General features: G+C 37.9%; 1 protein-coding gene across 3 annotated transcripts in view; it reads left to right on the top strand.

The window, feature by feature from the left end:
- The window catches only part of ODAD2 (outer dynein arm docking complex subunit 2), a 181,244-nt gene that overhangs the window by 126,190 nt on the left and 30,187 nt on the right, over nucleotides 1-24,867 (top strand). For all 3 annotated transcript variants that reach the window (XM_058681605.1, XM_058681603.1, XM_058681604.1), the window contains 2 exons: nucleotides 6,584-6,772; nucleotides 8,061-8,282. In XM_058681605.1, coding sequence (XP_058537588.1) covers nucleotides 6,584-6,772; nucleotides 8,061-8,282 — 411 coding nt within the window. The remainder of the gene's footprint in view (nucleotides 1-6,583; nucleotides 6,773-8,060; nucleotides 8,283-24,867) is intronic.

Here is a 24,867-nt window from a genome sequence, read left to right on the forward strand (position 1 = left end):
TAAGAAACAACTGCAATAGAATGAAAAAAATGGCTATAGATACCTTTGGTTTTAAATAGCCAAAGCAGAATTTAGGCCTGGTTGATTCAGCAGTTTGACAATGTCATCAAGGACCCCAGGCTATTTTCCTCTGTCTGCTCTGCCTTTCTCAGTGTGACCTGCGATTATTCCTTATTATAAATAGGAGAACTTCCAGAAGATTCCTAGGAGACCTCATCTCAGAACGCACTGGCCATAATTGGGCCATATCTAGCCTACTCCTAAACAAATAATGGCAGAGGCAACGAGACTTCCGTGATAGGCTTAGGCCAATCAAGAGTTACATCTGGGGTATAGATGCATTTTCTCCAGGTGCTTCTGTGTGAGAGTTAGATACCCAAATAAAATCAAGGCTTGGGAAATACGGGAGAATGAGGGAATGGATTTTGGATAAAATCATCTATAGGAATGTAGAGGGGAGGAAACGAATTTACTGAGAAGGGGAGTTGGGGGAGGAGTGAATTTTATGGAGGAAATGTTATTTAAGCTGCTATTAAAAGGAGTCAGTTTTGAGGGCTGAGTAGGAGTTTCTAGTTTAGAAGGGCATCCAGGTAAAGAAAATAACATAGTCAAAGATGTAAAAGAACATGGCACCAGTATTCTTAGAGGCTGCAATATAGTTTATGCAAAAGGGTATACTGGGAAATAAGACCAGCAGGTGAGGTTTAGAGAGATAGGGAAAATACCTGAATGTCATGCTAACGATTTAAACCTCATCCTGAAGGAAATGAAGCCAATAGGGCATTTTAAGAAATCGGTCATCGTTTTGTCTATGTCTTTTTAGTCTTTTGGAGATCTGACAGTCAATGTCAAGGGGATTCCTCAGAAGGGCCTGTGTTAACACATTCCCTGGAGTCTTCCACGTTTATAACAGTTTTATATTTTTTTTAATGTTTATTTATTTTTGAGAGAGAGAGCACAAGTGGGGGAGGGGTAGAGAGAGAAGGAGACACAGAATCTGAGGCAGGCTCCAGGCTCTGAGCTGCCAGCACAGTGCCCGATGCGGGACTTGAATCCATGAACCACAGGATCATGACCTGAGCTGAAGTCGGACGCTTAACCAACTGAGCCACCCACGTGCCCCAATAACAGTTTTATACTTGAAGGTCATTTTGGCCAGATATTAGGACGTTGATTCACATTTTCTCTTGAGTAGTTTACATATGTTATTCCTTTCCCTCTGCATAAAAACATTCCTATTAAAAGGCTAAGGATATCTTATTCTTTCCCTTAGAAGTGACTTGGTCTTTTGCCTAGATAACCAAATAATTTTTTTTTATTAAAGTCCAGCAGTTGTACTAGAATATTTCTCTATGTTAGCACATTCTGGGCCAATTTTCCCAGGTACATAGGGTGACTCTCAGGTTTTATTTATTTCAGGAGAGAGTTTTCTTGAATCCTGGTTTTCAAAATTTGCTCCATTGTATTGCTTTGTTCCCTTCTTAGGGACTCACTATGCATATGTTATTTTCTCTGCCTAGTCTTTTCAATTTTTTGTTAGCTTTTTCCCTATCATTTTTTTTTAAGTTTATTCATTTATTTTGAGAGAGGCAGAGACAGTGTGAGTGGGGGAGGGGCAGAGAGAGAAGGAGAGGGAGAGACTCTCAAGTAGGTCTCACACTGGCAGCACAGAGCCCAAAGCAGGGCTCAAACTCACGAACCTGTGGGATCATGACCTGAGCTGAAACCAAGAGTTGGATGCTTAACCGACTGAACCACCCAGGTGCTCCCCTCCCCCAACCTCTGTCACCTTGGACTCCACATATTCTATTTATTTAAAGGTATTACCCATTATATTTATTAATTTTTATGTTCCTTCTGGTTTACTCTTCATTTTCAAAATGAATTCTGCTTTTGTGTCTAATTCTTTGTAGATGGGTTTCACCTGCCCTTAACAATTGTTTTTTTTACTAATCACCCAATTTATAAGCTTTGATAATTCTAATTAACATTTTCTTTTCATTGCTTCTGTAATTTTCTTTCAGCTCATTCCTTTTCTTCTAGTAATTCTATATGGAAATTGACCATAGTCTTTTTGTTTTGCTCATTTTTAAGTGCAGTGAGTTTTCGTGGTGTTTTGAGAGGGAGATGTGGACCAGGGTGGCATTTCTAATTTCATGGTCCTCAAGATCCCATTTCTGTTACTTTCCCAGTGATGGAGAGCAGACTCAGACTGCTTTGTTCCCCTCCTCTCTTTTTACCTGGACTCTATCATTCCTTCATCCCTCTGTCCCTGCCATGCTCTATTTGTGTGCAGCTCCCACTAGTTTCTCCTCAGTGCAGCCTTCAACCTAGAAGGAACCTTCAGTTTGTAGTATAACGAGTTCAAAGGATTCAGACCACAGAATGCTCCAGCACCATCAGACCTGGAGGCATTTTGGTCTTATTCATTAATCAGTGTGGGCTCCCTGGTTCCAGGGCCTTTACAAGTCCCTCTTTCTGCAGATTTCTGGTTTCTTAGAACACGTGGGCTTTGTAATTTCAGTAGTTTGCCCCGATCTGCTTGTATTTGGGGGTCTGTGACGATATCTTTTCATCTAGCATTTCTGTGCTTTTTGTTTTGCTGCCACTAGTGTGTCTGTTTTCTGAGAGAGTCTCAAAAACTATGCCACCATTGTCTTCCCAGAATTCCTTCAGTCTTTCTTGAGAAAGAAAAATCGTTCTGTAGTTTCATAATTGACTAATATATCAGCTTATTGACACACATAACATCACTTAAAAAAGTGGAGCTTGGGGGCTGCACTTTGGAAGTTCCCTGCAATTCTAAGAGCCATTGTTTTTGCTTTTGAGTTTACTCATGCATCCGGACCAAGTACATGATTAAGATTATGAATTTATTTCATTTGGACCAATGACTGCAGTATTGTAGAGTGGCTTCGGGGCCAGGCAGACACGGATTCAGATCCCACTCTGCCGTGTATCCTTCTTGTACTTTGCACATATTAATTTATTTCTCTAAGGTTTTCCTCACCTACAACATGGAAATAGCACTACAGCAACTACCACTGCTAAGTGCTTCAAATGGCAACGTGGATTAATTTATGTGGGATATTTGGCCAAAGGTTAATAAATTAGCTTTTACAGTCTTTTGATTTGATTGTGCCTTAGTGCACAGAAGTGTAATGAGGTGACAGTGTAGAATTCGGTTGAAAGTATAATCATTTGTTTTATATAACAAGCTTTATCGTAGAATTTTAGGGAAAATGGCAGATATTTTGTAAGTAATTTTATTAACGCATCAGAATGTGAAAGTGTGTCCTGTATTTACATGTGGTATTGAGAACAAGGCCACTAATATTGTTTGCACAGTCCCCATAGCAGGCAGGAAAGGCAGCGTGTTGTGGAAAAGATACTTTCCACTTACACTTGGGAAGAACCTGAGGGGGTCCTGCCTTCACCATTCCCTAGAAGTTTAGTTTGGTTCATTATGTCCTCAGAAAAAGCTTCCTTTTGTAGCTGTGAGTTTGCAAGTTCATTCAATGGTGTTTCTAGAAACTTGCCAGAAACTTTCTCAAAAACTCGGCATACAATGATAAACAAAGGCAAATAAATTTAAGTCACTCCTGCAGAGAGCAGTAAATGCTATAACATGGAAGAACCAGGTGTTATAGTAAGAGCAGCTTAATCCAGACTCACAGTTCAGGAAAGCCTCCCTAAAGAGAACATTACCTTAGTTGGTAGCCGAGGCTATGTGGAAAGTCCCAAGCTAGTGGGGAAGTAGACAAAAAAGCCATGGGCAAAGATACAGAGACATGCAAGTGGCACGTTTGAGGACATGAACTTGAAAGACTGATGTTCCTAATATTGGCTGAAGTTCAGACTCACAAGAGAGATTAAAAAAAAAAAAAATTCATAGGCCCCATCCCAGACTTAATGAGCCACATTCTCAGAGAGTGAGTGTCAGAATTCTGATTATTAACTCCTGGGCCAGGGCATGGGGGTGGGGGGTTGGGGTGGGACTGGCTTAAGGCTCATGTGTAGGGGGTTGGAAGAGGGGATCAAGGCAGAGAGGTGAGGCAGGAAAGCCAGGGGCACACACACCATGAAAAGCTTGTAAACCACATGTGGAGTTTGTTTTTTATCCTAAGGGCAAGAAGAATTGCCTAAGGGCAATGAAAGAATTGGGGAGATAGGGGAATGAGATGTTCAGATTTATGATTATAAAGTTCATTAAGATTACTAGAACACAGACCCTTGAGGGACACAGTCTAGTTTATGGTATTCAACATCTTTGAAACCTCAGTCTTTAAAATCTAAAATGGAAATAATATCTGTTCTGTGTGGTTTTTGTGTGATTTAACTGAGATAATGTATGCAAAGTGCCTGATACATGATTGGCACTTAGAAGATATTAGTTTCTCTTTGGAAACTCCTTCTTGACTTTATCTCCCCAACTCCATAGAACGCCCCCCCCACCCCAGCCACACACACACACAACTCCAGTACAGCTCTTTCTGCCCATGGTTCCTGTCCCCGTGCTTTAATAAAATCACCTTTTGCACCAAGAAAAAAAAAGGTATTAAGTTCTTGAGAAAGCCCCAGAGCCAAATAATTGGACATCACACAGCCACCACCATACATTAGGGAGGTGAGGATTTCCGGGCAACTATCCATTTTCAGGTTCCTCTGGCAAATTCTTTTCCCACCCACACTTGCAGCACTGACACAGAGAACCCACTTCTCCCTCACTCGCCATCTCTCACATGCATTATTTCAGTTATGGTCTCCATACTGACAACTTCCAAGTCTATGACACAAGCCTGGTTTTCTTTCCTGAGCTCCAAAGGCATATATGCAACTGACTTCCGGATGTTTCCACTCAAATGTCTTGTAGGCATTTCATTCAAATTAGGCCTCCTAATATCAAATACCATCCTTTCTCACCGTAAGAACACAAAACAACACCCTGCCTTTCCAACATGAGAACCATGGGGCCAAACCAAAAACATGGGCATCACCATCAGATCACTGGTCCTCATCATCTCCAGTTGGTGCTCACCAACCCACACCCCTTTCTCCAGGTCCAGACTATAACCTGCATCCAAACTGCCACCACCTCTTAAGTGACTTTAATGAAATAGCCTCTGAGTCCCCAGCACATTCTTTGCCCCAACCTCAACTCTGCAATCCTGAGAGAGCTATTGTGATACAAAATTGATAAAATGCCCTTCCCCACTCTTCCCCCGTAAGACACACACTTAAACCTTTTCAGTGGCTTTCTCATGCCCTTAAAATGATCTCTATACTCTCTGCCAAGGCTAACAGTAAAGAGCCTTCAAGATCTCAGGAAGTATCATTTTCTCCCATTCTCCCTTTCATACTTATGCTCTAGCTACACTACACTGAAGAAAGAAAAAAAAAAAAAAAGGTGCCTCCTCTCTCATTCTCAGGTCTGTTTCATGATTATTCCTCCATCCTGAATCCCCTCCATCCTGGATAACTCCTTATCTTTTAGACTTTAGTTTACCAACATTCTCTTGGGGCGGGGTACGTCCTTGAATGCCTCCCTTGTTGTGTGTCATTGTAGTATCTTTACCTCTTTCCTCTTAGTGCTGTTCATTACACTTATCTCCTAATGCCACTCTTCCCCACTGGATGGCAAGCAACATGATGGCAAAAGAGCATGCACAGTCAGTCTACATTCTTCACAAAGTCTGTTTGGGAATTTTCACCCTGTTGCTAAAATTTTTGTAACCCTGAAATCAATACTCACAGCACTCCCATGGTCATTCTTGGACGTGCACGGCGAGGTGAAAATTTTGAGTTGCCCAAAATGCACGTTCTCAGCTGAGGTTGAACAAGATGACTCTCTGCCTTTTTGTTGTTAGCTCCCATACTGTTAACAAGCATCAATTTTGTTGTCTAGTTAGTGCCATACTTTTCACATCTTTGTGGGTTTTGTTGGTGATTTCACTATTTAACATGGCCCCTGTGTATGGTACCCAGTGCTCTCTAGTGTTCCTAAACCCAAGAAGGCTGTGCCTTTCAGAGAAAATTCATGTGTTAGATAAGCTTCCTTCAGGCATGACTTATAGTGTGGTGGTGTCCATGAGTTCAGCCATGGACTCACCATGAGTTCAGGTGTCCATGAGTTGATGAATTAACAATATATAAAATAAGATAGCCTAAGTGGAAAAACCCATAAAACAAGGTTATCTATTGATCAGTGATGTATTGATCTGTTGACCTAACACTGCATTCCCCCTAGAAACAATGGTTCAGTATTTACTAACTCAGTTTTTGTGATGACTTCATAAAGCATAACTACTGCAAATAAGAATAAGCTGTATTTTACTAACTTCTGTATTCCCAGTAGTTAGCATGGTAACTCTCACATAATTATTCAATAAATATTTGTTGAAGTTGAATCGTGTGGTTATGTACATATGCAAACATACATGGAAATTATGTATAATAAATAAATTGAATTTTTTATACCAAAGGTGTACTTAACAGCCTTATCCTTACTTTCTGCTTTTTTGAAAAAAAATGCTAATCAAAAGATTATTTTTGATAACATCTTTTGTTTTTCATTGTTCTCTAGGATGCTGGAGAAATGGTCCGTTCCTTTGTTGGTGGTTTGGAACTTGTCGTCAATTTACTGAAATCAGATAATAAAGAAGTTTTGGCAAGTGTATGTGCTGCTATTACAAATATAGCAAAAGATCAAGAAAATTTGGCTGTTATTACAGATCGTGGAGTTGTCCCTTTATTGTCCAAACTAGCAAATACAGTAAGTAACACATCCTTTTATTTTAAATGTATATGGTCTTAAGATATCATGGGGTAGTGGTAAAAACCATAAACTTAGAGTCCGGAGACCTGGATTCAAGCTTAATATCCATCACCTATGAGGTATGAGATTTTGGTCAACTAATTTAATGTCTCCGAGACTGATCAATGTGAAAGTGTGTTCTAACTGTACAATTTAATATGCAAGATCCTTGTAAAATATAGGCTATTTTTTATTTGTCCCTGGCAAGTAAAGTAGTGCCAAATATAAGTGTTATTATAGAAGTGTTAACTATCATTTTCCATCACCACCATCATTATCATTCATTATCCTTAAGATGATTGTTCATGCCAACATTACAAGTTAAATGCTCTTCCCCAGGCTTAGCAAGCTTGGATTGATGGCATTCTTGAACTAGAAGACTTTGGCAACCACTGTATTATTTATTCAGAGCTGTGCCAGACAGAATAAGCAGCCTTGAGAGATAATGACTTCACCACAATCAGAGGTATTTGAGCGTAGCTTGGGCTACCTCTTGGCAGGAAAGTCGTAGAGCAGAAATTCAATCACTGGAAGGATGCTTGGTTTAGAAGACTTTTTAGTCTAATTCTGAGTTCCTAAGAATAACTGCCAGATTCAGTTAAGGACACCAAGTTGTTGCCTCAATCAAGAGAAAGTACAATTATTAAGCAGAAAACTGTATCCTATTTGGTTATATTATACCTATTGCAGTTAATTACATACAAAAGAAAGGATATAGTGTGTATAAAGGATAAAGGAAAATGGCGGACTCAAACATATCATTGTTTGCTGCACTGTCTTCTCCCTCTAGGAAACCAAGGTATATTACTGATGTAGAAGTATTCCTAGGGTGAAAGTATAGGGTGAATCTACCTATGCCAGTTAAATGAAATGCTCCCTTAAGAATGTCCAGTATTCTTTAACTACTTTTCTTTTTTTATTAAAGCACTTGCTCAAAAGGAAATCAAACCTTGAGCAAATAACAAATGCCAGGCACTTGATTGCTTTTGAGTGTATTAACTATGTTCAGTAGTCAATTAAAAAAAGTTAAACATTTTTTAAAGTCATAAGAAGAAAATTCAGGATTGAACGTTGGTCCATCGGGGCCACCAAAATACTAATTTCTTTCAAGACACCACCTGAATAGCCACTTAGCCCTTCTCCCTTGACTCACTGGCATTTTATTGGATAATAAACAGGTAGCACAGAAACATGACCTCACGGGTTCTTGGCAATGCATGTACCACAATTCATTTCCTTTGTGCAGAATAATGATAAACTGAGGCGTCATCTAGCAGAAGCTATTTCACGGTGCTGTATGTGGGGCAGAAATAGAGTGGCCTTTGGCGAGTACAAAGCAGTGGCTCCATTAGTGCATTACCTGAAATCAGATGACCCCAATGTGCATCGAGCAACAGCTCAAGCCTTGTACCAACTCTCAGAAGATGCCGACAACTGTGTCACCATCCACGAGAATGGCGCAGTAAAGGTACAGTTGATTGACTTTGTGGTTTAGTCCAATGCAGGTGTACAGAGGCTGGAAAGAGACTTATGTAACAATAGGATTTAATTGATGGGGGATATTTGGACACACAAAACTGCCCATGTGTTGGATCATGGCTGCAGCTGAACCATGTGTTAGTATGGTTTATGCTGCAGGAAAGTTAGAGATCGAATTTTTCCAAATCAAAGATTATAAAACATACTTTAGTAATTGCTCTATAATCTGAATTTGATTAAGGAAATGGATATCCCATTAATAATTAGTGGCACTCATAATTCCACTTAAGATATTATTTACTTAGCACTTAAATAAAATACTGGCAAGAACTCAATAGCAAAGGAGCTGACTGAAACAACTAGGCTATAGTTTGACGGCCTTAACTGTGACAGCAAAGGACCATTTCAAAGACAGATTTTTTCGAAAAAAAATCTGTGCATCAAATTTTCTTTGCCTATAATCAATCAATACACAGGTAAGAGAGCTTCTGCACATAGACTTTATATATCTATGCATTCTGTTATTGAACAGGACTCGCACAACCTAACATGCCATCAGTAGGGTCTTTAAAAACAATGAAACTATAAAAATTAAGTACCCTGGTACATATGCTTAGACAATTGCCAGTTCGTTTAAGAAGAGAATTTCTAGGCTACTCAAAGTCTTAAAATTCAATAAGGTTTACAGTTTAATTGACATAAATGCCAGCTGCACATGCAATTCTGAGTTATTTCCTCTTAACGCAAGTCAAGAGATAATCCAAAATCACTTAGGAATTGTATTCTGCTATGTAAAGTAATGTAACTGTGTTCACCGACCCACACAGCTTACATGTATTAGAAAAAGAAGGCAATAAAAATAATTAGGGGGAAGGGACAGGAAAGAGAGAAGCAAAGAAAGAAAATAGGGTTTGTTCTGCTCTAAAACCCTTTCCTGTGTCATCTTAAGGTATCTTGAGGGCCTGTCCATCTCACCTATTTGCATTCCTAACTACCAGCTATTTCTACTGGAGAAAAGAACAGGACGTTGTTTTTTTGTAAGTTACTCGTCACCATATAGCGGCAGGCCGAATCGTGAGCTCTCCCTCTTGGGACCGTGGGGGCAGCATATGGACCTGTGTCTCCCTTCTCTGGTTTTCTTTAAGGAGGAAAAAAATGTGGATGTGGCGAGTGGGTGTTGGTAGAATAAATGGGGTTTGGTGCTTGGCTATGGGGAATAAAGGAAAGGGTTGAGTCAAGAATGACTCCAGGTTTTAGGCTAGGTGAAGAGGAAGATTCTATTAGCCAAGATCATGTAAGAAAATATTTGGCACATTTAGGTGGTTATAGTACCTGAGGTGAATATGTTACAATGTGTAACTGCTCACATTTCTGACTCCAAATGCATATACACTTTATCCACTATTTTGGCAAATCCCTGGTTGTTTTCATTCATAACTGCTGTACCTTTCTAGTCAAAAGCATATAGTGTTATTTCCCAGTCCTACATACATTCCTGCCGTAGCTGCCCATGAGTGATGCTGACAGGCTCTTTGACAATTACCAGAGTCATCCTGTCACCCAGTTCATAAGTTATTTATCCTAGAGCTAGTTCCTTCATCATACAATTTCCTTAACAGCAGCAGCTGATGTTATACAAGCTATGTGTCTCATGCCAACTGATGTTTATTGCATAATAACAGTGAACAGGCTTGAGGGTCTGGAATAGATTGGTATCAGTTTCTACTGTGTTCAATTTAAATGGTCAGTTTGAATTTCAGGTCTAGAGCAGCGCTGTTCAGTGGAAATGTAATGCAAGCCACATATGTAATACTAAATTTTCTAGGAGCTAGAATTTCAGAAAAGATAAAAAGAAACAAATGAAATTACTTTTAGTAATATATTTAATTTAACCCAATGTATCCAAAATATTCTTCAACATTTAATCAATATTAATTTTTTCTTGTATTTGTGTTTTATACTTATACATCTCAAGGGGGACTGGCCACATTTCAAGGTCTCACTAGTGACTAGTGGCTTTCTTATTGGACAGTGCAAGTCTAGAGGCAGGAGAGAAGGGAAGATCGGGATTATCAGTGAGAGGTAATTAAGTCGTAAGTGAGGGTGAATAAGTTGTTTTTGGCAGAGAGTTTAGAGAAGCTGGGGAAATGTCTACATTTGCATTCACAGAGCATATAGGTAGGAAGAAGAGCTGTCAAGATAACTTCAAGAAGTTAACAGGTTGTCTAGGAGTTCTAGAAGCCAGAGGAAGAGGGAGTTTCCAAAGGGTTTGTGTTTAAATACTGTTAAGCGGTCAACAAGGATTTCCTGACTCAATTATGTTGAAAAATAATCCTGGAGTTAGAGCCTTTCCAGGTAAGACTCTTCTATACACCCTGAGAAATCTCCTGTTCTGGTAAATGCAGCATGAGAAGAATAATATAATCCTTATCCTCTTTATGATTTTACACAAACCTCCTTCTCAAAAGCATCAGCCCACGGTCTTGCATCGTTACAAAGCCTTGTGAACGTGGATGCAGATCTGTTGGCAATTCTGCTGAAAGTGTGAGAAGTCTAAGGGATGTACCAAGGTTATTTGCTAATTATAACAAAACCATAACACAGGAAAGTCATACAAGGAGGGAAAGAAGTTGCAGGAAAAACTTCTGAGCAAGATGAGCAAAACTTCACTGAGCAAGATGAGCAGAAAAAGTGATCAGATAGAAAGATGATGAGCACCTATAAAAGGCATTAAGCTCCTTTCCCCATTATAATGTTGGATTTGTTTTGCAAATATCTATACCAGGCAGGTGAAAGCTACATTATGACCTGTAACTTTCTGGAAGGCAGGAAATTGAAGAGATTGCAGAAAATACAACCAGAAGTGGGTCCAACAGAGAGAGGGAGGAGCAGTTCAAGTTGGGTGGAAGGAAAAGGTTGTCTTGGCAGCCTCCTAGACTCAGCACATGAAGTGGCACTGCAGAGAGTGTGGAAGATGAACCTTGAAGCCTGGCACAGGAAAAGAAAAATATCACTAACACTTTTGAGTCAGGTAAAGGGACTTCAGAGGCTAAAATCACCCAGTAATTCTCACAGTAATGCAGTCCACATACTTAATGTTTGATTGAACTGTAATATTTTGTTAATTAAAACTCTTTATGCAACTTTGTGGTCTTGTGTACTTTCCTCACACTCCAGATACTCCCTGGAGTGCTGGGGCTAGTCTGTTGGTGATATGCTATTAAATTACTTAGTTAGCACTAGTACGTATGAGTGACTATGTGATGATACCAAATATGGAGTTATATATAGACTTGCTTCTGATTGGCTTTTTCCTGTTATTTGCATTTATCCTTTAAAGTGAGAAAGAAATGTAAAAATTACTTAAGGATTCCAGCAAGTTAGATTTTTAACTCTAATATTTTATATATATATATATATATATATATATATACACACATATGTATATACATATATACATGTATATATCTCAAATGTTTTCCCTATTTCATTTTTATTTAACTTAAAACATGTGATAGCTTTATAAATGACACATACATGCACATGTTTAGAAGGTCAATTTGAAAAATTTTAATGTATATATGAATACCCAGAAGCCATTATTAGATCAAGATAATGACTTCCCCCCAAAGTTGATGTTGATGAAGTTCTATTGATCTTTTTCTTTTCTTTTCTTTTCTTTTTTTTAATTTTTTTTTCAACGTTTTTTATTTATTTTTGGGACAGAGAGAGACAGAGCATGAACGGGGGAGGGGCAGAGAGAGAGGGAGACACAGAATCAGAAATAGGCTCCAGGCTCCGAGCCATCAGCCCAGAGCCTGACGCGGGGCTCGAACTCACGGACCGCAAGATCGTGACCTGGCTGAAGTCGGATGCTTAACCGACTGCGCCACCCAGGCGCCCCATATCTTTTTCTTTTTTAAATGGGGTTATGTCCAAGAAATATTTGCCTAATACACAATCACAAGGATTTTCCATGTTTTGGTATGGAAGTTTTATAACTTTTTGGTTCTGCATTTAAGTCTGTGAACGATTTTGCGTCAATTTTTGTTTATGATCCTAGGGGGCATCTGAGCATCATTTGTTGAAATATACCCTTTCCCCACTGAATCTCTTTTGTAATTGGGGGAAAAAATTTAGTTGACTATATCTGCTTTGTTCCATTATTCTGTTTGTCTATGTTTACACCAATACCACATTGTCTTAATTACTATATTGTTATAGTAAGCCTTAAAGTTAGGTAGTATACATTTTCCTACCTTTTTTCTTTTTTTAATTATTTTGGCTATTCTAGTTTTGTACATTTCCATAAGAATTTTTAAACCAGTTTGTTAATTTCTACAGGAAATGCTTTCTGAGATTTTGAGATGGCATTGAATTAGGGGAAAATGGACATCGTAACATTATTGTCATCTGACTCATAAAGAAGAAATATCTCTCCGTTATTTTTGTGTTATTTATTTCTCAGCAATATTATGTAATTTTCATCACATAGGGTTTTTACATCTTTTGTCAGATTTACCCCTATGTAAATGTTTTTGATGCTACTCTAAGTGGAATTTTTAAAATTTCAATTTCTAATTGTTCATTGTCATTATGTAGAAGTTTAATTGATTTTGTGTATTAATCTTATATCTCACGACCTTGCTAAATTCACTTATTTGATCTAGTAGGCTTGTGGAGATTCTGCATAAATTTTCTATGTAGATTTTCTACACAGACCAGGGATTGGCAAACATTTTCTCTAAAGGGCCAGATAGTAAATATTTTAGGCTTTATGGGCCACATAAAGTCTCTGTTGCAGATTCTTCTTTTATTGTTGTTATTATTTACAACTATACAAAAATGTAAAAACCATTCTTCATTCTTTGAAGCCATACAAAAACAGATTGTCAGTTGCCAGTGTCTCACATAAACAATCATGCCATCTACAAAAAAAAGACTTCTTTTTCTTCTTTTCTAACCTGGATGCCCTTTATATATTCTTGCCTGACTTCATGGGCCAGAAGTTCCTGTATGATATCGGGGAAAAAAGTGGTAAGAGCAGATATCCTAGTCTCATTCCTTATTTTGGAGGGAATACAATCAGTCTTTCACCATGAAGTTTACTGTTAGCTATAGGTTTTTGTTAGGTGACTTTCATCAGGCTAAGTTTCTTTCTATTACTACTTTAATGAGGATTTTTTTTTTAATCAGGAATAGATACTGGATTTTGTCAGATGCTTTTTACTATATCTATTGAGATTGTCTTATGGTTTTTCTTTTAGAGTTTGTTGTCATAAAGAATCATACTGATTTGGTTTTCAAATGTTAAACCAACCCAGCATTCTTGGGATGAATCCACTTGGTCACAATATATTATCCTTTTTATACATTGTTGAATTTAATTTGCCAAAATGTTGCTTAGAGTTTTGCATCTATGTTCATGAGGGATATTGGTTTGCAAGTATTCTTTTCTGGTAATGTCTCCTTTTTGCTATCACAGTAATGCTTCAGTAAATGAATTGGAAAGTGTTCCTTCCTCTTCAGTTTTCTGGGAGAATTTTATAGCACTGGTATTATTCATCCCTTAAATGTTTGGTAGAATTCACAAGTTAAGCCACCTGAACCTAGTTTTCATTTTCGAAGGTATGAAACTTCAAATCCAATTTCTTTAATCAATATAGAGCTGTTCAGGTTATTTCTTTCTTTCTGAAATATTTCTTGAAATATTTGTGTGTTTCAAGGAATTAATTCACTTCATCTAAATTCTCAAATGTATTGGCATAAACTTGTTCATAATATTCTCTTATCCTTTAATATAGATTTATAATCTATAGTTATGACATTTTTTTCACTCTTGGTATTAGTAATGTTTGTCTTTTCTCGTGATCAGTCTAACTAGAAGCCTATCAATGCTACTATCTTCTTGAAGAACTTTTGTTTCTTTGATTTAATCTCTTTTTCTGTTTTTTATTTTATTGATTTCTAATGTGATCTTATTTCCTTTCATCTGATTACTTTGGGGTTTCATTTGTTCTTCTTTGTCTACTTTCTTAAAGTAAAAACTAAGATTATTGATTTGATAATTTAATCTTTTCTAATAATGATATTTAGTTGTATAAATTTTCCTCTAATACTATTTTGGCTGCCTCTCAGAAATTTTGATGTCATTTTTTTATCTTCATTCAGTTAAGAATACTTTTATAGTTTCCCTTTTGATTTCTTCCTTGACCCATGGATTATTTAGAAGTGTGATATTTAGTTTTTAAATATTTGAGGATTTTAATTGGTCTGTTACTGGTTTATAATTTAATTCCATTGTAGTCAGAGAACGTATATTACTTGACGATTTGTTTTAGTGTGAGATTTGTTCTGTGACCCAGAATATGGTTTAACTTGTTAATATTCCACATGTACTTGAAAAAAATGAGCATTCTGATGTGGTTGATAAAGTGTTCTATAAAGTTTAATAAGGTCCAGTTGATAAATATTGTTCAAATATTCTACATCTTTGTTGATTTTATAACTACTTGTTCTATCAATTATTATGTGAGGCAAATGTGTTAACCAGTACATTACAGAAATACCCATTATTGTGGATTTGCCAATTTTTTTCTCACAATTCTATCAGTTTTTTCGTTATGCATTTTGAAACTCTTATTAAAGTGCAAAAGTATTTAGGAATAGTATGTCCTCTTGATGACCCCTTTATATGTATGAAATTACCTGTATACCTTGGCATATTCTTTGCTTTGAAATATGCCTTTTCTGCTATTAATAGAGAAACTCCTGCTTTCTTTTGGTTAGAATTAGCATGTTAAATTCTATACCTGTTTCTAAGCTTTCTAATTCTAGTCCAAATTGGCTATTTGTGGGCAGCATTTAATTGGGACTTGCTTTTTTTTTTATTCATATCACTTCTGCCTTTTGGGGGGAGGGTGTCTGCACTATTTACATTTAATGTGCTATTGACATGGTTGGCTTTAAATGTCATTTCATTTGTTCTTCTCTTTTTCCTTTCCCATCTTTTATTTTTGTCATCTTCTTGGCTTAATTGAACATTCGACTTTATTCCTTTTTTTGTTATTTATTTGTTTAGTTTTTATTAGTTATGATTCTTTGTTGTTAGATTAATGGTTGCTTTAGAGTTTATAGTATACATATATAATTCCGCACATCATCTTCACATTATATTATACACAGAAACATATAGTTGAAGAATCATACAACACTGTGCCTCCACTTTTGTCCTCCTGACTTTTGTGCTTTTTCTCATGCATTTGACTCATACATGTTGTAAACTCTACATTGTTCTTGTTTTGGGCTATAAATGACCGATTATAAATTACAGAGATTTAAATAAATTAGAAAAAGTGCTATTTACTCCTTTCTATAAATGCAGATTTTCATCTGGTATCATTTTCTTTCTGCCCAAAAGACTTTTAACATTTCTTGTGGTACAGCTCTGTTGATAAATTCTTTCATTTTTAAGTGTTTATTATTTATTTATTTATTAGAGAGATAGATAGAGAGCAAGCAGGGATGGGGCAGAGAGAGAGGGAGACAGAATGCCAAGCAAGCTCTGTGCTGTCAGCACAGAGCCTGATGCAGGGATCAAACCCATGAACCATTGAGATGATGACCTGAGCCAAAACCAAGAGTCAGATGCTTAACCAACTGAACTACCCAAGTGCCCCTCTTTCATCTTTTATGTGTCTAAAAAAGACTTTATTTTGTCTTTGTGTTTGAAAAATATTTTTGTTAGGCATAGAATTTTACAATGACATTTTTCCCTTCAGTAAACATGTCGCTTCATTTTATTCACACTTGTGTTGTTTCTGAGAAGAAATCTGCTGTCCTTCTATGTTTGTTTACCTAGATGTCATTTTTTCACTACTGCTTTTAAAATTTTATCATTTTCACTGATTTTGAGCAATTTGATTATGATGTGTCTTGGTGTTGTTTTCTTTATGTTTCTTATGCTTGGGTTTTATTGAGCTTCTTGGATCTATAGGCTTCTGGTTTTCATCAAATTTGGAAAATTTGGAGCCATTATTTCTTCAAATAATTTTCTCTGTCCCCTTCTCTTTCTACTGTCCTTTGGAAACTCCATTTTCACCTACATCTGGCTGCTTGACATTTTCGCACAGCTTCTTATGGCTTTGGTCATTTTTTTCAGTCTTTTTTCCTCCCTGTGTTTTAATTTGGAATGTTTCTATTCCTATGCCTTCAAGTTCAGAATATATATATATATATATATATATATATATATATATATATAGGCAATGTTTCATTTACCTTTATTTCCGTCAGTGGGTTTTACATCTCAGGTAGTATAATTCCATCTCCCAAAATTAGATTTGGGTCTTTCTGTACCTTTCGTGTCTCTCCTTAACATACTGAGTCTTTCCTCTCGCTCATATGAAATCCAGTTCTGGTAATGGTTCTAGTATCATTTCCAGTTTGCTTTCAATTGGTTGATGTTTCTCTTTATCATGGGTCATGTCAGACACTGACTTTGGGGGCAGGGATGGGGGTGTTGTATTACATTTTTTATTTTAGTTCCAGTAGAGTTAACATATGGTGTTGTATTAGTTTCCGGTGTACAATATAGTGATTCAACACTTCCATGCATCACCTGGTGCTCATCTCAGGTGCACACCTTAATCCCCATCTCCTATTTCTCCCGTCCCCTCCTCCTATCTCCCCTCTGGTAACATTTGTTCTCTGTAGTTAAGAGTCTGTTTCTTGGAAGACACTGAATTTTAATGTGTTGAGTGATAGATCGTTTCTATAAATATTGTTGAGTTTTGTTCTGGGATGCACTTATGTTACTTAGAAACAGTTTGATCCTTTCAGGTCTGTGCTTTGTTAGCAAAAAATACAGTAAGGCTAATTCTTCTCCACTTCTGAGGTCAGACCCTTCTGGTTACTCTACCCGACACCCATAAATTATGAAGCCTTTTGCTGAGTGGTAGGATCAGGCACTATTTGACCTGCGTGAGCCTCAGAGACTGTTGCAGCTGATCTATCAGGTGGGCCTTTACTGTCCTCGGGTATGCAGTTTCCTCACACACAGGTGCCGATGGTTTCTGTGCTGAAGCTTCAGGCGCCCCGACTGCAGGTCTCCACAGTTCTGTGCTCCGGGAGTTCTCCCCTCTCCAGTAATCTTCTCCGAAGACTCTAGTCATCACAGAGCCCCAGTCTGCCAAGCTTGGCCTCCCAGCTCGGGGAAGCTGCCGCACTTCGCTCGGGTTCTCTCTCCCTGGGCTGCGAGTGGCCTGTAAACTCTGTCCTAGGCAGCAGGCTGGGACCATAGGGTTCGCCTCTTGAGTTTTCCTTCTCTCAGGGATCAGTGTCATTTGACGCCTGACACCTGATGTCCAGTATCTTAAAAGCCATATTGCTTTATGTGTTTTAACCATTTTTAAGTTGTTTTAGATAGGAAGATAAATCCAGTTCTTGTTACCCTATCTTGGCATGAAGCGGAATCCTTATTTTCTTTTTGTCATGGAAAGTGAGAGAGCCGGTGGAGGTGAGTTATCCATTTTAAACACACAACTCGCAAATAAGGAATGTAAGGCCCAGATCGGTGAAGTACCGAAAACCACATTGGCATAACATCGTAAATGACTGTGATGTCTAGTTTAGGGCTGTTTCCACTAGATGAGCGAATTTCAGACCATGTCTTGTGGACTGTTAGGGTTCCCCTGGGAGAGATCAGGGCGCAGTACTCAGGGCAAGGAGGAAGCCAATGCTTGGTGTGGGGGGGTGGTCACCTACTTTAAAGAGAGCAGTGAGGGTTTTTTCCCCCATTTTATATGTTAGTAATCATGCGTAAGATCTTGTTTCGAAACAGCTTTTTGTTGCCTTAAAAAGAATTGAAAATTACGGCATGAGGCCACGTTGCCCTTTAATAGTTGTTTATGAAACCCAGTCAGAGCCATCTTTTCCATATTTATTTAGCACTTTGCTTTGACAGGGACATTTACAAAATAAGAATCTCTTCAGTAGGAATTCAGAATTTTAATCTTAATTCTTTGCATTCTTACAAGTTTAGTGCATCTAAAAATCTGATTCAAGAATGATTCTCTAAAGCCACTTTTTTTTTTCTTGTTAAGTTTTCCTTGGAGAGCTCTAGGCAATACTTTTTCCCATGAGGTCTTCTAAAACATCCGGGGAGCCCTTGGGAAAATCAAGTGTGTCTAGGACGGTGTGGGCTAATAGGATGTTTGTCTTCTTCATTCATACTAGCTCTGCTATAATGAATCCATCTTGCTTCTGCTAAGTCACCACCACCGCACGCGAGCAAAGTAAATCTCCCTCCTTAATGTTTGTTTAACTAAACAAACATTTAAAAAAGTTAAAAATATATAAATAAAAATAAGATATATGAAAGGTGATGTTTTTTACTTTTAAAAACATGACCCACCATCAAAGGACAGATTTCTGAGTACTATAAATACCATTAATTATTATACAGTAAAAGGAAAACCCCCTGAGGCACCTGGGTGGCTCAGTCAGTTGTGTCTGACTCTTGATTTCAGTTCAGGTCATGATCTCACAGTTCCTGAGATTGAACCCTGCATCCAGCTCTGTGCTGACAGCACAGAGCCTACTTGGGATTCTCTCTCTCCCTCTCTCTCTGCCCCTCCCCTGCTTGCTCTCTCTCTCTCTCTCTCTTTCTCAAAATAAATAAACTTGAAGAAAAGAAAAACCCCTAATGAAAGAAATTAAATTGAAAACCTAAGTTCAAACTGGAAACCTGGGACAAAAAGCTCACGTCTCTTAGTGCATCATGACTAACAGTGACCATTCTTAGCCTCACAACTTCTTACAACTCAGAGCCTTCATGTCTCCTTACAGGATGCTCTGAGTATTATGGAACCTTCCCAACAGTTACTCCTGGGCCACGTTCATGTACTGTGGTCCACTGAAGCAGCGTTTCTCAAAGGGTGGTCTAGAGTCCACCTGTCAAGAAGCAATTTGGAGCTTGAAAAAAATAAAATAAGGGTTGCTGGACCATACCCTGAATTGACTAACTCATGTTCTCCACGAATAAGACCAGGAAACTGTATTTCAACCAAGTTCCTAATGTAACTGAGAAGCACACGAAAGCTTGAGAGCCTCCGATCCACAGGAGTCCCAATGGCAAGAGAGCCACATGATCATTTGCATTCGTTGGCCCATGATGCCGAACACAAGGGATACAAAATCCACCTTCTCAAAGGAAGAGGTTAAAGAACCCCGGAGGATGATTAATCCATTGCATGGAAAGCTAATCCACCCAACAAATATGACTGTGCGACGCAGAATGCTCCGGTGAATGATGTCATGCTGAACAGAATGAGTGTGGCTCTGCCCATGTGGAATTAGGGTAGGCATGTAGTTGTAGAATTCTGCTTCACAGGACCCCTGGCAAATGTGAAGACAGTCTCCCCAGGGCACTTTATTTGCTCCCCGTCAAAGAAAAGAAAACAAGGAGAACTTTCTGCTAATACTATAAAAAATACAAGTTCCTATAAGTGAGAGAAGACAAATTTACATGGTACCTAGTTTAAAATACGACCCTCAAAGCTATTAGCTTTAAAAATAAGGAAGATCTAACCCAGTACGCCAGATCCCTGGCCAATCCAATTAATGTTGTTGCCTTTGAAAGTATATTGAAATGCGTTATGTCATTGTCTTCTACAACACTGCTTCCTAAGTTTTTCCCTGTCAGCAGAAAAACATGTAATATTTGCATGGCACACTGGAATAAAGGGACAAAGTTGCTCGTGGCTCGGAAGCAACTGGTCTGGGGCCTTTCCTGGCTCTTCAAGGACTTCCTATTCAAAGTGTGGTCCCAGCCAGAGAGCAACAGAAGCGCCTAGGTGCTTGTTAGAAATGCAGAATCTCAGACCCCACGGCAGACCTACTGGATCCACATCTGCCTTTTCACACAATTCCCAGATGGTTTGCATTCACAGCGAAGTTCGAGGAGCACTGGGTAAGGAGCACTGAGCACTGGAACTCAGAACAAAGAATTAAATGATACTGAAATATTCTTTCCATGACTGCCTTTATGGACTATTCAAATTTGATACAGTTTTAATATTTTCTATAAAGTTGGCCTAGGTGTATGTTAAAGGTATAAATGTAATTTAATTTTTAGATCCTCATAAAACTTTTTATATACATTGCTAAAATTCCTGATTTGGGATCAGAACATGTGGTCACTATAACTTTCCAACCCTGATTTAAGTATTTCACATTATTATCCCAAACCACCAGTTAGACAAGAAAATCCGTTAAGTCTTCTACTCTCAGTATAAGGCAAACTTATTTGCCCTTACATGGCTGACTTCATATTTCAAGGGGACTCTCTTCTAACACCCTGCATTTGGATGAGTTAGTCCATATTCAGCCTATTTTTTAAATGAATTTATTAAGTTTAGATGCTAAATTTTATGATTATCTCTCAGGTAACTGTGGTGTGTAGAAGCACCTTTCATCAGCCAATTGCTTTTCAGCCACCGTAGCCTCCACCACCATCATATTCAAATTTTGAATATTTACGTAGATTATTGGAATGATTTGTAAATTATTATTGATTTGGCTCTATCTTTCCTAACCCTCAGGATATTTGTGCACAGATTTGTATGCAGACAGGCTATTTCTGTTTTATTTTTAAGACTTAATATTTCATAATAGGTGACTTCAACCTTTTAGTTTTTAAACCATGACACCAGTTTCTAATTTATTTCAGATATTGTTTTCTAATTTATTTTAGATACTAGTTTCTCATTTGTTCTAGAGGATATATAATATGTCACTTTATGTATAATTGCAGACATTGTTTGCAAATTATGTAGTACTTATTCAACATTCTTAGAAACTTATGAATGGATAACTTGAACATGACACTTTTTAAATAATCTTCTACATGTTAAAGTGAGAGTAAGTTAGGTCTATTACAAATAGGGCTGCTATGAGCATTCTTGACAAGATTTTTGGTACACCTACATACTGACTGATCATTGGTTTTATTAATTATTGCTAAATGATTATTTTACTGTGCTGATTTCATGCTAGATGAGAGTTACATGTAAAGTTGAATATTTTTTGTTAGACTTTTAATTACCTAACTGACTTGACTTTTTCTTTCATCTTATCATTTAAATTTGTTTAAAGATTTTACCATGGGGAATTATCTTTTAGTTTCTACTTGAAGTTAATCTATCTGGAGATGGTCTATGGCTTTATAGAATTTATTTGGAGATACTTTTATATGCTTCTGAATATCCCTTTTAGCAAACTAATCCTTCAAATGGTTGAAGATTGATAACACTTTGTGAAAAGAGGTGATTCCCCCCTACTTTATTCCCCTGTACTGGTTATTAATTTATTGAAATCAGAGGAAAATATGCATTGCTAACTGAGAGCAAGACCTCTTGAAAAGTGTAGTCAAGAATGGCCGCACATGGTTAGTGCCAATCCAGGAAATGACTCCTCCTTCACAAGGGTATCCCTTTTCAAAGGGGTAGAATAAATACACAGTATACAGATTCTCCACACAGGCAGGACTTGACCTTCTATTCATCACTCCCAGAATTCAGGAGGAGAGAGTAGGACCAAGGATCTCACAACTTTCTCAAGCACTATAAAAGGGGTCTGGTAAAAAATAAGTGAACAAAATAATTACCAAGTGTACTTAATGCTATGAAAGAAACAAATGGGGTTGGATGAAGAGTAACAGAGAGCTAACATACTTTGGACAAGGAAGGCAGAGAAAGCATCTTGGAGCAGGTGCATCTAAGCTAAGCTATGAAGGATGAAGACAGGAGAAGAGTTTGCAGACAGTATGTGCAGAGGCCATAAGGTGCAAATGTGCTTAGAGTTTCCAAGGACCTGCAGGAAGATCAGGGCAGTTGAGGCTGAGTGATGGAATGGGGGAGTGAACAAGATGTGTTCGGAGAGCCGCAGGGGGTCGAGGGGGGCTGGATTACATGGGGAGTGCCAGACCACAGTAAAGAATTGGGATTTTATTCTAGTGCAGGGAGAAGCCATTGAAAGATTTTAATTGGAACAGTGCTATGATCCCATTTATGTTTTTGAAGATCACTCTTCAAGGTGTGTAGGGAGCAGGTCACAAAGAGTGGAAGTGAAGAGCCCTCTGGGAAGGTGGTGAGCTGTCAGTGCATGAGAACACAGCAGCCTAAACAGGACTTTGTTACAGATTAGATGCAAGATTAAGGGAACAGGAAGAATTAAGGATTTATTCACAAACCTATTTTTAAATAAGGTTTTTACTCCAAAGTGAGAAATAACCACAGTGATAATAGGTGTTAGCAAGCCCCTTTAATTTTAACTTTCACCAAATAATTTGGAATAGCCCATTGGATGAATGATTAGCAAATACTAAAATATTAGCTTAATAAGAGATTGAAGTGCTTTCCCTTGACTAACAAATATGTAATATGAATGGCTGTATATGTAATGTAAATTACAGAATAATCTCTTTTTAAAATAGCAGCCCATCACTTAGTGGTCACTGCTGAGGTAGGTGCTTTATTTCTTATTTCATTTAATCTTTGCAATAACCCTGTGATGCAGGCATTCCTGTCCCCATTTTAAAGATTGGGAAGCTTTAGTTCAATAGTCTAAGTGATGTTTCAAGACCCATAGATGGAATTCAGAATCAATTATGATACAATAAATTGCAAGCAACATAAATAACTCAAATAAGCTCAGGCACCAAAGAGGATACGTGCATGTTTGACAGATGTCATGGGCAAGGAAACAGCTGAGCCCTAACAAGGTGCCTGGACAAGGGCCTCACGGATTTCCTAACATCTTTTTCTCTTTCACCTGTCATCTGTCCTCACTTCTGTATCCATTTCATTTTATTCTTTCTCTGTCCATTGGCTTTCCCTATTTCTCCACTGTTTCCTCCACTGTGTCCCCAAGCTTCACTCTCCAGTTAACCTTAGTGTGGCCAAAATTATTCCTAATTTTCAATTCAGAGATGTCACAGAAAGGAATCTGATTGGCCTGGTTTGGGAGAAGTGCCCACCCCTCATCCAATCAGTGTGGACAGTTGTCAGAGAAGGGAATCTGATTGGCCTGGTTTGGGAGAAGTGCCCACCCCTCATCCAATCGGTGTGGACAGTGTGTGCCCTTTACCGAATGGCTTCCAAGGCTCACCTGAGTGAGGATGAGGTACACGGACAGTCAGGAGCATTCCTGGAGGGCCAGGAAGACACTGTAAAAGGTGTGCACTAATGTAATGAGCCAGGATTTAGATTTCTGGATCAACTGACAGGAGAAATTGTTAGGTCAGTGGACATGCACTGTCTTTTATCATCATGCTGTTATTGAGGATGTTTTTGAGTTATATATACTTTACTTATGAGGTTATTGTTGCAGATCTTTTAAAGAGGTACAGAAGTCATTTTACCCAGAATTTCTAAAGTGTGCCTTGTTGGTTAAAATTATAAATTCTTGCTAACAGCTCCGGCTAGCTCTATTTATTATTATTATTACTTTATTAAAGAACTTGTTCTTGGGGTGCCTGCGTGACTCAGTCGTTAAGCATCCAACTCTTGATTTCGGCTGAGGTCATGATCTCATGGTTGGTGAGACTGAAGCAGTCTCAGGCTCTGCACTGACAGCGTGGAGACTGCTTGGGATTCTCTCCCCACGGCCCCTCTGTGTCTTTCTCTTTCTCAAAATAAATAAATAAACTTAAAAGAACTTGTTCATAAAGGAAGCTTTGTGAGTTAAATGGATGTAAATTATAAAATGTGAAAGGTAATTATTTATAATTTTTATTGAAGATATTTCAGACCTCGCTATTGCCAACTGCTGGTATGGATTTAGCATTCTTAAATTTAAATAGTGACTTTTGGCTCTTTTTTCTTGTCAAATACTTTGTGATTAAATGTGGTCTATTATTATACTGTCATCTTAAATTTAAGAAACAACACTCCTTTAGCATTTTGAATCTATGCAAAACAGCCTTTATTTTATGCACATATAAACCAGTGAAGCATTCACATGTTGGTTTTGGGACTTTAAACTTGGCAAATTATAGATTCTCATTTTTATATCTGTCACTGTTGGCTCCAGACTTTAAATTGAAACCACAGGGTTTATCTGGCACTCACACCAAGCTAATGCTTTTCCCTTGCTTTAAATTAGCTGCTACTTAATGGTTAAGAAAGAGTGCTCTATATGGCAGATAACATTAGAGCAATAATATACACAAATCACTGCCAACTGTACAAAGGCTGCTTGAACTTTTGGCCGTTTAAAAACCAAAACATGTCCATCATGTTGCATTCAAAAACTTCACAGCAACAGGTGAGCACCCTAATGTTTTATTTTTGCTTAGTTCAGATGAAACCAATGAAAGGTAAAACAAAAAGTCATTTCAATCTGAGTTGCACGAGAGGCATATCAGGTGTGAGCTTCCCTTTCCTGACTTGGGTGAAGCTGGAAACCATGGCCTTGGTACTTGATCCTCAGCATCCTATTTTTAGGGATTGCTACTTACCTATCCTAATAAGTTTACTAGAGTATCACTGCCAGATAAGAAAAATATTTTAAAG

This window comes from Neofelis nebulosa, chromosome 8, assembly GCF_028018385.1.
Source record: "Neofelis nebulosa isolate mNeoNeb1 chromosome 8, mNeoNeb1.pri, whole genome shotgun sequence".
Classification (NCBI taxonomy): Eukaryota; Metazoa; Chordata; class Mammalia; order Carnivora; family Felidae; genus Neofelis; species Neofelis nebulosa.